The 13,699-nt window shown below is 44.8% G+C and overlaps 1 protein-coding gene across 1 annotated transcript in view; it reads right to left on the reverse strand.

Annotated features, from left to right (window-relative positions):
• Window positions 1–8,517: 8,517 nt before the first annotated feature.
• Window positions 8,518–13,699, reverse strand: part of LOC101351933 (cystatin-8) — a 7,486-nt gene continuing 2,304 nt past the window's right edge. Inside the window, exons 2-3 of the mRNA XM_004376413.1 lie at window positions 11,405–11,518; window positions 8,518–8,601 (exon numbers count right to left, since the gene is read on the reverse strand). Of these exons, the coding sequence (XP_004376470.1) occupies window positions 8,518–8,601; window positions 11,405–11,518 (198 nt within the window). The remainder of the gene's footprint in view (window positions 8,602–11,404; window positions 11,519–13,699) is intronic.

Consider the following 13,699-nt stretch of genomic DNA (forward strand, 5'->3'; position numbering starts at 1 on the left):
CTAAGGTGCGCCTTACTTCAGTCACTTTAAGGACTAAAGTGTTTTCAATCACCTCGCATACATGCGAAAGCTGGACAATGAATAAGGAAGACCGAAGAAGAAGAATTTACGCCTTTGAATTATGGTGTTGGTGAAGAATATTGAATATACAACGGATTGCCAGAAGAACAAACAAATCTGTCTTGGAAGAAGTAGAGCCAGAAGGGATCAGTACCTGGAGAAGGACATCATGCTTGGTAAAGTAGAGGGTCTGCGAAAAAGAGGAAGTCCCTCAACTAGATGGATTGACACAGTGTCTGCAACAATGGGCTCCAGCATAGTAAAATCATGGGGATGGCGCAGGACCGGGCAGTGCTTCGTTCTGTTTTACAAAGGGTCGTTATGAGTCAGAAGCAACTCGATGGCACCGAACAACAACAACAAGTCTCCTTTGGCCTCACCGGTATGCACAAACCTTTCTGCTGGCGCACATGTTTTGACTTGCCTGCTTGCTGAGACGTTTTAGTTAGATAAATTTGTTTAGATTTTTATGTGTGCTGTAAAACTACTCTCCGCCTGATTTGATAGTATGATCAAAATATATTTTTTTTTAATGTTTTTCTGTGCTTTCTTTCTTTTTCTATTTATTTATTTATTTATTTTTTCCTTTTCTATCGGTCTTTTGTTTTCTATATAGCCTTTCAGCTTCCCTTAATTTGAGGGAGCACTTCCTAGTTTTACTAGAACCATGCTGCCCAATTCCTGAATCTTTCTGAAACCAAATAAACCCTGTAAATGTACTCATTGTCAGAAGTTTCCTTTAACAGTATTTCTGACATGTTAATGTTAAATTTCACCGTTGAGAACACCATCTGCCCTTCACTTTGGCAGATTTTTTTGTTCCATCGGTAGTTCTTTTTTCCCTCATCTAGCTCCCTTTAAAGCTTGTTTACTGGCTGCGTTCTGCATGTTTGTTTTTGTTTCTGTATTATAAATGGTATTGTCTTTCATCATGTATTTCCTGTATGTGAATTAGATATTATAGTAAAGTATTTCAGTTGACTTCCTTGCGTTTCCCAGGTAGAAATTTGTCTATAAATAAAGTTAATTTAGTCTTTATTTTCCGGAGTCTCCAGAATTTCTCTGGCCTCCTTTAGAGCAAAACATTTCAGAAGTGTCTGTGCTCCAGTTCCTCTCTCCCATTCTCTGCGGAATCCACTCCAACCAGTATCCTTTCTCTCACTGTCCACACCAGCCGCCCTCACCAGACAGCAGTGACCCCAACCTAGTGGATCCCGCGGTCAGTTGTGAGTTCTCACCTCCTTCACCCTCAGCTGTGTTTGTGCAATCAGTCACCCTTCTTCCTTCAGGACACTGTTACCGCAATAACGCGGATTGGAGCCGCCTGCAGCAAAAGCCAATTCTGAAACGGGTGAGGTGAGCAGCAAGAGGTTTATTATATATTGATATACAGGAGACAGAGGGGAGTAGATTCCTCCAAAAAACCGTCTCCCCCACTGGAGATCGGCTGAAGGCTGTTATAGGGACAGGATTATGGATCTTAGAAGTTTGTGTTAGTTCCCCCTTGAAATGGTGATGTCTCAGATGAGTTAATCTTCTACTAGTATTCTTGGGGGTTGTCTCGTGACATTCTTGGGGATTATCTGGCGACATCTTGGTTTTTCTTGTCACAAGATGGGTGCTTTGTTTGCTTTTCATCCTTAGATCATTATCACTTGTTTTCTACCCTCCAAGGAGGAATATCGGTTAATCTTAAACCTTTTGTAGAGACTGGAGAAACAAGATCATGAGACAGTGTGGCGGTTAGCAAAGGGGAGTAAATAATGAGCCAGGCCTGTGCAGCCTCTTCTAACATCACACTCTCCTATGTCCTCTAGCCTCCCTCCTTGCACTTCTCAGGCTTGCAGTCTGCCCACCCTGGCCACCTCCTGATGTGGACGGCCCTGGCTCAGTCCTCAGGCCTCTGATCCCCTCCTCTTCCTCCTTTGTCTCTGATTTCACCGGGTCCCAAGATTAGACTCACATCTGTGTCTGTAGCTAGGAAGTGACTTCATTATTCTATCTGCGTTATCTGTATCCTTGATTTTTTGCCTATTTCATCTGTCAGCTTCTGAGATTTCTCAGTCTCCTACTCTACCGGTGATTTTGTCGTTCTCATAGTATTTGGATTTGTCATTCAGTGCTATTTTATTTGTGTCATGTTGGTGTCTTAGACTATGTTCTCTAGAGAAGGAATTCTTCTTCACCCCAGATAACACTCTTTGCCTAAATTCTACCATTACTGATACTAATATTTTCCCCCTTGCTTTCTTTTATTAGCAGTTGTTTCATATATCCTTGTCCATTCTCTTATTTCCAACAGGTCCGGATTAGTTTGTGGTAGATGTGTCTCCTATGAACAGCCTGTGTTTTCTTATGAAATCCAGAAGTCTCTATTTTATAAGTTTATAGAATCCAGTTACATCGATTGTATTCACTGATAAGTTTTATCATGTTCTGACTTTCTTACTTGATTGCTTCTATTATCTGTGTTTTCTAGATTCTTTATTATTCCCTGGTCTTAGCTTGGTGAAATGTCATTCCTTTAGATTTTCCTCCCTATGGGTTTGGAAGTGCAAACTGATAGTTCTATTCTGCTAACACTTACTGCTAAAGTTTATAGACTGTGTGTTGATCCTGATTTTTCTCAATGCATAGATCAGTATCTGCCCAAAACACAAGCCTTTTAGGCAGTTTTACGTCTCTCTGATTGCTCCTTTTTCTTTTTCCACAAAGCTAATTAAACCTTTTTTAGCTTTTGCTCTTTTTTAGTAGACCAAACACTGGGTTGGTAAATTCTCCATCAGGAAAAAAAAAATTAAAAACTGTAATAATATCTAACAGTGTCCTAGTGCATATTTCCACCACCCTTTCTCTTTCATTCCATTTTTAAACTAGCAATGGAATGTGCAAAGACTATTTTCAGTAAATTTGCCCTGATTGACTCTACACAGCAGGCCGGTTTCCTGGGCACCTTCTGCAGCAGGTGGGGGCTGCCAGGTGGCTTAAGTTGATAGATCAGTAGTGCTGCTTTTATTCAAAACTAATGTCAGGCCCCATTTCACAATTAGTCTTGGCTTTTAAGGGACTCCAAGGTTATGTAAAGTTATCGCGGGGACGGGGCCCAGTCCGAGTCTTGAACCGTCAGATTTGGAGTTCCATCAGCTGTACCTGGGTGGCCAAGCCCTCCTCCATGGCACTTGTGATAAATTGCCCAGGAGTCCAGTGAACAGAGCAGAGATCCAGCTTATCCAGGCCAGTGGAAGACCCAGTGGTGCTAGGGCCCCTCCCCAGGCCACTCACCAGAAAGTCTCTGTATGTGGAAGTGCAATTACATCATCAAAAATAAGAAACTGTAAAGACTTGGAACCAGAAAAATCTTCCAAGGATATGTTGCTCATTTTATTGCCTTCAGGAATCGTAAATTCACAACCAAAATGTTCCCATCTGATAGAGGGGGGTAGTCTCTCAGTCTGAGCCCTCACCCCCTGTCATAGTTTGAATTATGTCCCCCAAAAAATGTGTATATCAATTTGGCTAGGTCACGATTCCAGGTACTGTGTGATTTTCCTGTATGTTGTAAACCTGCCTCTACGATGTTAATGAGGGAAGATGTGTGGCAGTTGTGTTAGTAAGGCAGGACCTGATCTACAAGACTGGATTGTGTCCTGAGGCAATCTCTTGAGATATAAAAGAGAAGTGAGCAGAGAGACAGGGGGACCTCATACCACCAAGAAAGCAGTGCCAGGAGCACAGCGTGTCCTTTGGACCTGGGGTCCTTGCGTGGAGAAGCTCCCTAGTCTGGGGGAACATTGATGAGAAGGCCAACAGAGAGAGAAAGCCTTCCCCTGGAACTGACGCCCTAAATTCAGACTTTTAGCCTGCTTGACTGTGAAGAAATAAATTTCTCTTTGTTAAAGCCATCCACTTGTATTTCTGTTGTAGCAGCACTAGATAACTAAGACACCCTCTTTCCAAAGGGATACTCTCCAGGTCTCCTGACTCTGACTCCCCACTGACTCCTGTTGACACTGTTTCTAGGCCCTAAATGAAGGGTCAAAGCTAACATCCATCAAAAGTAATTCTTCACTACTTTTCGTTTATCACTTGTACCTCTTATCTTCCTCGGCCAACACAAGTGACAGGCTTGGAGGAGGCCCATCTCCGAGTTCTCACTGCATGGGCCTGGTGTGGGATGCAGCAGAATAAGAGGGCAGCTCTTCCAGAAACTCATGGGACACGTTGCCCCCCTGAGATGTGGGAAACTCTGGGAAGTTCACATGGAAATGGTCAAAGCATAATTTCCAAAATGTTGAAAGCAAGATCCTCTTACAAATACAGAATAAGCATCTGATTTATTTGACTCAGTGGAGAGAGAGCCAGCAGGGAGGTACAGCTGGCTCAAAGGAAATTACAGGAACAGTGGTAATTGGGTATTGTTATGGATTGAATTGTGTTGCCCAAAAATAGCTGTGGGTGTAATCCCGTTGGGAATAGGGTTTTCTTTGTTACATTAATGAGACTGTATCAGTGTAGGATGTGTCTTAAGCCAATTATCTTTGAGATATGAAAGGAGCAGATTAGGCACAGGAGCAAGCAAGCACCAATAGGGGAAAGATAGATGTCACATGGAGATCTCCAAGGAACACCTGGAAGAATCCTCGAGAAGTGGAAACAAGGATTGTCCCCCAGAGTAGACAGAAAGCTTTCCCCGAGAGCCAACGCCCTGAATTTAGACTTCCAGCCTCCTAAACTGTAAGAAAATAAATTTCTGTTCCTTAAGCCACCCACTTGTGGTATTTCTGTTATAGCAGCACTAGGAAATGGAGAAAGAACATCGGGGGAAAATTCCTAGATGTTACAAAACTGGCAGATTTCCTACAGAACAAAAAAAACCATAACATATGGGGCAACTTTTTCTTCTAGACAGAATCATCTGCATCTCTCTTGGGCAAAACGACCCACAGGTTAAGTGGTAACTTTACAGAGTCTGGACTTTAATCATTAATAATGAGTCAAACAGAGGTACTCTTCCCTAGAAAATTTAATATTCATTGTGTGGCCTGGTAAGCAATGCTCCAGAATGACATTAAAAGGACATGCCAACTTCCCTTTGCCTGTTTCCAAGTTTCTGGTAACTTTTCTCAACAGAGCCAGAGGACAGCAGGGAGTAAAGACATGGCCGTTTCCAGGGTGGGGAGACAGGTAAGACAGCCTGTCCCTGAGCTGCAACAGTCCTGGAGCCCTGCCCACCATGTCCGGCAGCTCTGGAGTGGCCTTGGGCAGCTCTGGAGGGCGCTTTCCCCGTGAGCTGGACCAAAGCCCAGCCCCGCCCTGGCCCGCTCTACAGAGGCCCAAGGCAGGGGAGCACGATGACACTGGTGACTCCTCTCCACACACAGCCAGCACTCTCAGGGGCTGGCCATCTATCCCCAGGTCTGGGCCATCTGTCCTGGACTCCTTTGGAGACACAACAAATGCGTACAGGTCTAAATGTACCAATGACATAAAAGGGGACCTCCCTCCTCTTTGGCAAGCACATGGGACACTACTCAACAGACCTCTTCCCCTTGCCTCTGGTTCCCACAGGCCCTCAGACCCAGGCAGCTGTGACACTCTCCCAGTTTCTGGATGAGCAGGCTGGGAGCTCAGGTAGGGGTGAGGCCCCGCAACAAGGACATGGAAAGCTGGGTGGTACTACCCTCTGCAGAGACTTGGGCTGGGCCCCATCCTCAGGACAGCCCACCTGACCCCTACCCAGTCATGGCTCTGGGCTCTATGCTGCTGCTATCTGTGTGGTCCCCAGATGGCCAAGCCCAATTCCTGACAGCCCCCACCCCTGACCTCACTTCCCACTAGCCTGTGGGTCCCCCTGGCCCAGACTAAGATTTTTGATATATTGGACTCTTGTTCTCAAACTGGATGGCCATGATTGATTGCCAGTTGGACAGGCCATATGTTTCTGCAGAGACAGGAGCAGGGCAGATAGCAAGCACCACCCCCCATTGCCAGTCCTGAGCCTGGCCCCACTGCTGAGGCACCAGCCTAATTCCCAGCCCCTCTGTTCGCACCCATTTCCTCAAGATCTACTGTCCTGCTGGTCCCACGGCCTCCTGGGTCTCCCATCCCTGGGTCCCAGACAGAGACAGTGCTTGGTGTCCAGGGCCCACAGTGAGTCTTTTTCAGAACCTCACTGAGGCAGCAGGTCCTATCACAAAGGGCTCCCATCTGGAAAAGGGGAAGGAAAGGTTGTATACATGTATATACATGTACTTGTGTGTACATGTGTGCTTGTGTTCCTAGAACAGCTTAGCAAAAAGGATATGAAATCCAAGGTGGGGAAAGTGAGGTCTACCTTGCATTTTATTTGGTTGGGCCATGTTTAGTGAAAGAGATGAGATTTAGAGAGGCAGGCTGAAAGAGGTAAGGTTAAATTAAACTTTTAATATGAAGACAAATCTACTTAGAAAAAGACCCATGCATAAACACATGCCATGGCAGGTCTCTGGGCCTGTGGGAAGCAGATCTATGCAAAGCACAGGTGGGCAGTCACCATCTGCATGTCCAGGTGGTCACACTGCTGGATGCATGCCTTCTCCAGACATTCTGAGTACAGGCGCTTCCCACCAGCTGTCCATAAGGAAACACAATTCTAAGATGTTGACCCAAAATCCCATCTTTCCCTGAGACATTTATTTGTGCCTTAACCACATACAACAAAGCCAGAGAGACTCAAGCAGTTGGAAATTGATCCAGCAGCTGCAACCCCACAGACAGCTGGGCATGGTCTCCTCCACCTGCTGCCCCACGTGGGTCAGTACATCAGGGTGTCTGGGTGTAGGCGTGATGGGAGCCATTTTTAAGGGAGCCTTCCTAGCCATAGGAAGAGGTTATTAATGATCTGTGCACTAAAGTCGTGTAAACATATCTACGGATCCAAACCACAGCCCCAGGTTAGGTGAAGGTCTTGGGAAGGGAAAGAGGAAGCAGAGGAGGGCCTCATTAGTGGAGCTCTGGGGGCATGAGGATGGGAGTGGTCAATGAAGAGAGAATTGCAGGCAGAGGCTGAGGAAGGGAAGAGACAAGACAGGAAGGGCCTTGAAAGGTGAATTCCACTTATCTGCTGCTGTCCCAAGTGGTGACCCAATCTATGAAAAAATTGGCTAAGTCAGAAAATTACAGAAAAAAGTAACAGCCTTTAAATTCTGTGGCATCATTCTGTCTGGGGCAGAAATACTGAAATCTCCATCACCAACTAGGTCATGTGAGCTACAGCCTGGCTCAAGTTTGTGTACCTCTGAAATACAATTGGCCCCCCGAGGCATACTCAACACTACATCTAAAATAGACAAGTCCATTTTTAACAATTTCATCAAGTGAATTTTACCTCCTTTTTCCCTTGATGAGTCCCCTTGACTCATCTGCTTCCTTCTCCATATTCCCCCAATCTCAACAATCTCTCTTTCTCTCAGGCGCATACACACACATGCACGCACAGACATATGCCATAAATGTAGCTTACTCTTGAGGCTTATTGCCTGCACCCTTCTCTCTTTGTGACCATTGTTTAACTTCTCATAAAAAACCACAAAAATCCACCCCACCCTCCCATTCACAGAGACCCCACTGGAGAGGACAGATGCTTCTGCCAAACGGGTCTCCCAGCCCAGGTGACCTGTCTACTCAGGATTTCTCAGGCAGGAAGTAGCCTCACACCAAGGAGGCATCCAAAGGAACCTGTAGAGTTAGCACTTATTGCATTCAGACTCGATAGGGGCCTATTACCCAATCAAAGGGGATTCATGCTTAAATTTGCAGTGGGGAATGAAATCAGACCCTCACTCCGTTCTTTGTAATTGGTAATGAACAACCCTGGTGGTGGATAATCAAGCTGATCAAAGGTGACTGACCCCCCTTGATTCCAGGAAATAGGAATTGTGGGGATATATGCCATTTAAACATGGCGGCACTATTGACAACTGCAGCCCCCACAGGCCTCTATGCGGCACAACATGTTGAGATTTGTCTCCAACATGTTGAGACTTGTCACGATTTGTTTTCCCAAACCTATTGTCCCTTTACTGATAGGCTTGTTTACCTGAATTCCTTCTCCCTTGCCCACACCCAAAGCCCATTGTTCTGTTAATTGCTTTATTGCTTGCTGTATTGACTATAAAATAAACTCCTGGGACTGAGGTGGGGGGGGGGGTCGACTCCTCAGAGTGACCCTCCTGGCCCGGCTTCTCTGTAAGAGTTGTGGCATTGGTTACTGTCTTTGCCGTCCAGACAATTAGTCGCCACTGCTACAAGGAATTGGACATCCCCATGTTTCATTACCATGTGATATGAAAGTAGAAACAAAAGGCAAGCAGAGATGAAGTTGTGAGGAAAGCATGTTGGTGAAGTCTTGTGCATGCCATTGTCCTTTTTTCAAAGAAAAAGGCAGAGCCAGGGGTTGGAGTTGTGCCCCAGAACCCGCTAGGCATCCACACATTTTGTTTTCATCACGGTGAACTCTCCATTCCAGGGAAGCGCTCCTACCAAAAAGTTGCAAATTGCTTTCTGAAAAAGACAATGACAGGAACAACAAAAATCAGTGTGACAAGATAAAAAGAAAAAAATTGTTGCTAGGTTTCAGTTTAGCAATGTTCTAGAAGGTATGTTGTGACCCATCAAGAATGCCCTCAGGAATATGGTAAGCTGGAGACTTCAGACTTTTAGAGCCGTCAGCAGTTACGGACCCCTGTTATATTACTTATCACGATCACCAAAAAACCAAATCTATTGCTGTCGAGTCGATTCCAACTCATAGCAACCCTACAGAACAGAATAGAACTGCCCCATGGAGATTCCAAGGAGCGGCTGGTGGATTCGAACTGCTGACCTTTTGGTTAGCAGCCAAGCTCTTAACCACCGCACCGACAACAAATACTAAAAATCATAATATATTTGTGGGAGATTAGATGTAAACTTAATTTTATTTTCAATTATCTTTAATGTTTTCTGTAATGTAAAGCAATTCTGTGTTAGATATATGCAAATGTATATTATTTTAATAATTAAAAAATCCCTTTTGTTCTAATAGAAAATAAGTCAGGGTAAGAGCAATTTAGAGACCTCTAGGGTTCTAACATAGAAGGAATCCTTTCTCTCCCTTTCAAAATACCACTGAAATGGCAAATGAAGTAGTCTGCCTGTGTGCGATAGATAGGTAGATAAGATGGATGGCTGGATGGCTGGATGGATGGATAGATAGCCTCTTAAATAGACTGAAGTCATTAAGGCATTTCCAGAAGTATGTATGTGAGTGTGTGCATGTGTGTACATATATGTGCAATCACATGTGTGAATCTTGTGGATGCAGATGTGTGTGCAGTGTGCATGTACATGTGAGTGCATTGTGAATATGTATGTGTGTGCTTGTGTGTGAGTGTATGTATACATGTGTGTGTTTACCATGTACTCCAAGCGTTTCTTAACATCAGGGAGGTTTGAGAGTACTCACTATACATAAAAGCAAAATTCCTAAATAAAGTTGTAACATATTGAATTCCACTCTATTCTAAAAGACAAATGCACCATATTCCAGAAATGTAAGAATGGTTCAACATTAATAACCCATTGCTGTCGAGTCAATTCCAACTCATAGCAATCTTATAGGACAGAGCAGAACTGCCCCATAGGGTTTTCAAGGAGAGGTTGGTGGCTTCCAGCTGCCTGTCTTTTGGTTAGCAGCCACACAGATCTTAACCACTGCACCACCAGAGCTCCAATAGTATTTAATAATAAGATATAAATACTGGAGACATTCCCATTAAACCTGGGGACAACAAGAGGTGCCCAGTATTATTATTCTTCAATGATATTCCAAAGGTTTGGAAAAAAGAAACAGAGTTTTCATTATTGATAAATATGCACATGTGCCTTGAAAACCAAGAGAGTCTGCAGGGACATACAGAGTGGGTTCCATGGGGCTGAACCAAGACAAACAGGCAAAAAGCAATGATTTCTCTGTAATCACAAAAAACTCAGTAGAAAATATGAACTTAAAACAACCACACTCCTAATAACAGTAAAATACAAGCATAAGACAGTAGAGTATAAACATAAATGATTAGATCGCATTAGAACATGCTTCCTGCTTAAATGCTTGTCCTGATGGTATCTACTATTCATTTGAAATGAAAGAACTTTTTTTTTTCAAATTAGCATAAGGAGGCAGTTTTAGTCAAACATGGTGGGTGTGCACTCTGTTAGCTGTAGCTCACAGTTTACTTCCTATTCCGCATAGCATATGACTAGTTCTCCAAGAGTGGTCCTCAGGCCAGCGGGAGCAGCATCACCAGGGAACTTGCTAAAAATGCAAATTCTTGAACCCAACTCAGACTCACTGAATCAGAAACTCTGCAAGTGGGGCCCAGCCCTCTGGATTTTATCAAAGCCTCCAGGTGATTCCGATACCCGCTCAAGTTGGAGAACCACCAGTTTAAAGAAAGGGGCAAAGACACATTCAAGTTCCCTGGAGGAAAAACCTGCAGAAGACTGGGTACTTTTTCCATCTTGGACTAAGCAACTGTCAGAGTGAACGATTTGAGGCTCTCTCCCACCGCTGTGATCAGGAAATGCAGGCTTAAGGCTCAAAGACCCTGGACCCAGTCACCCCTTTAGGGCAAGTCTTTGGGCTGCTTCCTGGCCCTCACAGGAACCCTGGCTGAGCCCAGCAAGACTCCCATGTGTGCCCAGGAGCACAAGGACACTGTTGACTAGTCACTGCTGAGCCTCCAGCGCAGGGAACAGCACTCGGCACAAAGTAGGGTTCATAAGTTTTTATGAGCAGTTGAGTAAATGCACGCTTCCCTTTGACCTCCCCAGTGATGAGCAAGGAGCCCTGGTGGCTCAGTGGTTAAGAGTTACGACTGCTAACCAAAAAAGTTGGCAGTTCAAATCCACCAGCCACTCCTTGGAAACTCTACGGGGCAGTTCTACTCTGTCCTATAAGGTCGTTAAGAGTCACAGTTGACTCGACGGCAACGGGTATATGGGTAGTGATGAGCAACCATAGGGCCAGTGGGTTCTAATTCAGGTCCAAGGGGAGAGACACTCAGTGCAACAGTGGTGGCAAGTCTTCCTGCATCAAAGGCCAGAGTCAATAGAACTCTTGTTCTCAGAGTGATCTTAGCCACATCCTGTCCCTGGGACAAAGAGTGGGAGAAGGCTCAGAGCATCCCGTCACCTTCTGTTTGTTCCCACACCCTCTGCTCTAAAAGTCACAGGGTTGACCTCAGAGAGAGGTCTGGGCACCCCCAAGTTTCTGTCTTTGGCTCAGAGCAGCCAAGCCTTCCCTGACGGTCGGTTTGTCACCTACCTTTCCCAGTTTGTATTTTTCTTGAATGACACAGTTTTCAGTGTTGTTTAAAGGCTTTTTGCAGGTGCTGCGGGCAATTTCCACATCAATAAAGTATTCCATACGATCTGTGACCTGTTGGTTAGCAATCACGCAGTTGTATTCAAGAAAAGATTTTATTTTTTAAAGTTTTAACAAACACTAAAATTATCGCTCGTACTCTCATTCTCTCCCTCTTTCCTCCCTCCCTTTACCTTCTATCTCCCTTTTTCCTCTCTTCCTCTTTACCTCTCCCCCTCCCTCTCTAGCTCTATCCCTCCAGACATACCTTAAGCGGAAGGAGAGTGGTACCCACTGCCTTGAGTCCACTGTTTGCTGAGACCAGTTAAGGGTATGGCAGTCACTACCTGGAGCTGGACACTTGGGGAAAAGGCTCCTTTCCAGTGTGGGGCCTCCTTGAAGGCAAGACCTTCTCGTTACACTTTTTGACGCAAACTCAGGGCATGCTGCCATACTTAGTGAAGGGTAAGATCACTAGAGCCATCAGCTCTCCTGAGCCGGAGATGCTACAGGTTCACATGGGCCCAGTCTTAGTTATCTAGTGCTGCTATAACTGAAATAGCATAAATGGATGGCCTTAACAAACAGAAATTTATTTTCTCACAATTTAGGAGGCTGGAAGTCTGAATTCAGAGCGCGGGCTGTAGTGGAAGGCTTTCTCTCTCTCTTGGCTCTGGAGGAAGGTCCTTGTCTCTTCTGAGCTTCTGCTCCAGGGTGATCCATGTAGCTTGACATCTCTCTTCCCCCCATCTCTGCTCACTCAATGGCTTGTTTAATCTCTTTTATATCTCAAAAGAGATTGACTCAAGACACACCCTACACTAATCTTGTCTCACTAACATAACAAAGACAGCCAGTTCCCAAATGGGATTATAACCACAGGCATAGAGGCTAAGATTTACAACACGTATTTTTGGGGAACACAACTGAATCCATAACAGCCACATTGGACCCTGTCCCCAAGTCCTCTCATACCCTCAGATTGGTGAGGGTGAATTCTCCTGTCCTTTGGGGCTTCCTCACCCATGTCCCCTCCCACCACCTTAGCACTACAGTGCTTGAGGGCCCTGCAGGCAGGAGCTTGTCTTGTTCTCTGTTGAGTCTTTAGCGAGAAGCACAGCATCAGGTTTATAGTAAGCATCAGTTTTTGAAAAATTCATTGATGATTAAACGACAGTTTAAATGAGGCTACTCATGATGCCCATCTAAATCTGCTTTCCTCTGGCTTTAAAAAATTGCAGCAGGAAATGAAAGAGGTACATTCAGAGTGTGCATTCAGAATAATTAAGCCAAGACTTTGCTCTCCACTGATGGAGCCTGTGGTTAAGGTGGGTCCAAAGGACCAAACGTGGCTCCACTTGGAATGTCCTAGAATGCATCTACAGAGACTGGAGGAAAACAGCTACCTCCATGGTGTCTGATATTCATGCTAAGTCTACAGGCTTCCTCTGAAACTTATGTAAGTCTGTCACATCATCCAGTCACATAAAGGCCTTTCCTCATTTCACATGTTGCACTGTGTTTACTTCTGAGTATTCTGCAAGGTTTTCTTCCCTTTTCTTTTTTTGCATGTTAGTAGGAGTGTGATCACTTTTTAGATGATGGGTAGATAGACAGAATGTTTTCCAGTGACATCAAGCTGGTGACAGAAAAACTATAGATGTTCACATATATCTCTGGCTACTACTCTCCTAGCCTCTTATGTTAATATATAGAAAAATACTACATTACTATACTACACTTCTCTTAGAGCAGAGGATGTGGGGACAATCAGAAGTGGTGGGACTCTCTGAGCTTTCACTCCTTGTTTTTCTTTTTGTAGATACTCATTTGGCTGGACAGAACAAGACTATTTTAGCCCACTCAGCCACTGAGTAGCCAATGAAACCACCAGCACACAAATTAAAGGCAGACACTGACAAATATACACACGGCAATGATTCTGGGGTTGTCGTGGAGTCAGAGACCTCATAGTCAGAGGGTCCGAAAATTGATCAATTCTGGTTGCCCACAAGCCACTCACCCACCCACTACCAGTGTGGTCCCTCACCTTGAATTTGCTGGCATGTGTCCCCACCTGGCTTAAGTGGGTGAGGGGAAGAGCTGGACAGAGGACGGTCATGGATTGAATTATGTCCCCCAAAAATGTGTGTATCAGTTTGGCTGGGCCATGATTCCTTGTATTGTGTAATTTTTGTATATGTTGTAAATCCTGCCTCTATGATGTTAATGAGGGAGGATGGGTGGCAGTTGTGT

The sequence above is a fragment of the Trichechus manatus genome, unplaced genomic scaffold (assembly GCF_000243295.1).
Source record: "Trichechus manatus latirostris isolate Lorelei unplaced genomic scaffold, TriManLat1.0 scaffold00042, whole genome shotgun sequence".
In the NCBI taxonomy this organism is placed as follows: Eukaryota; Metazoa; Chordata; class Mammalia; order Sirenia; family Trichechidae; genus Trichechus; species Trichechus manatus.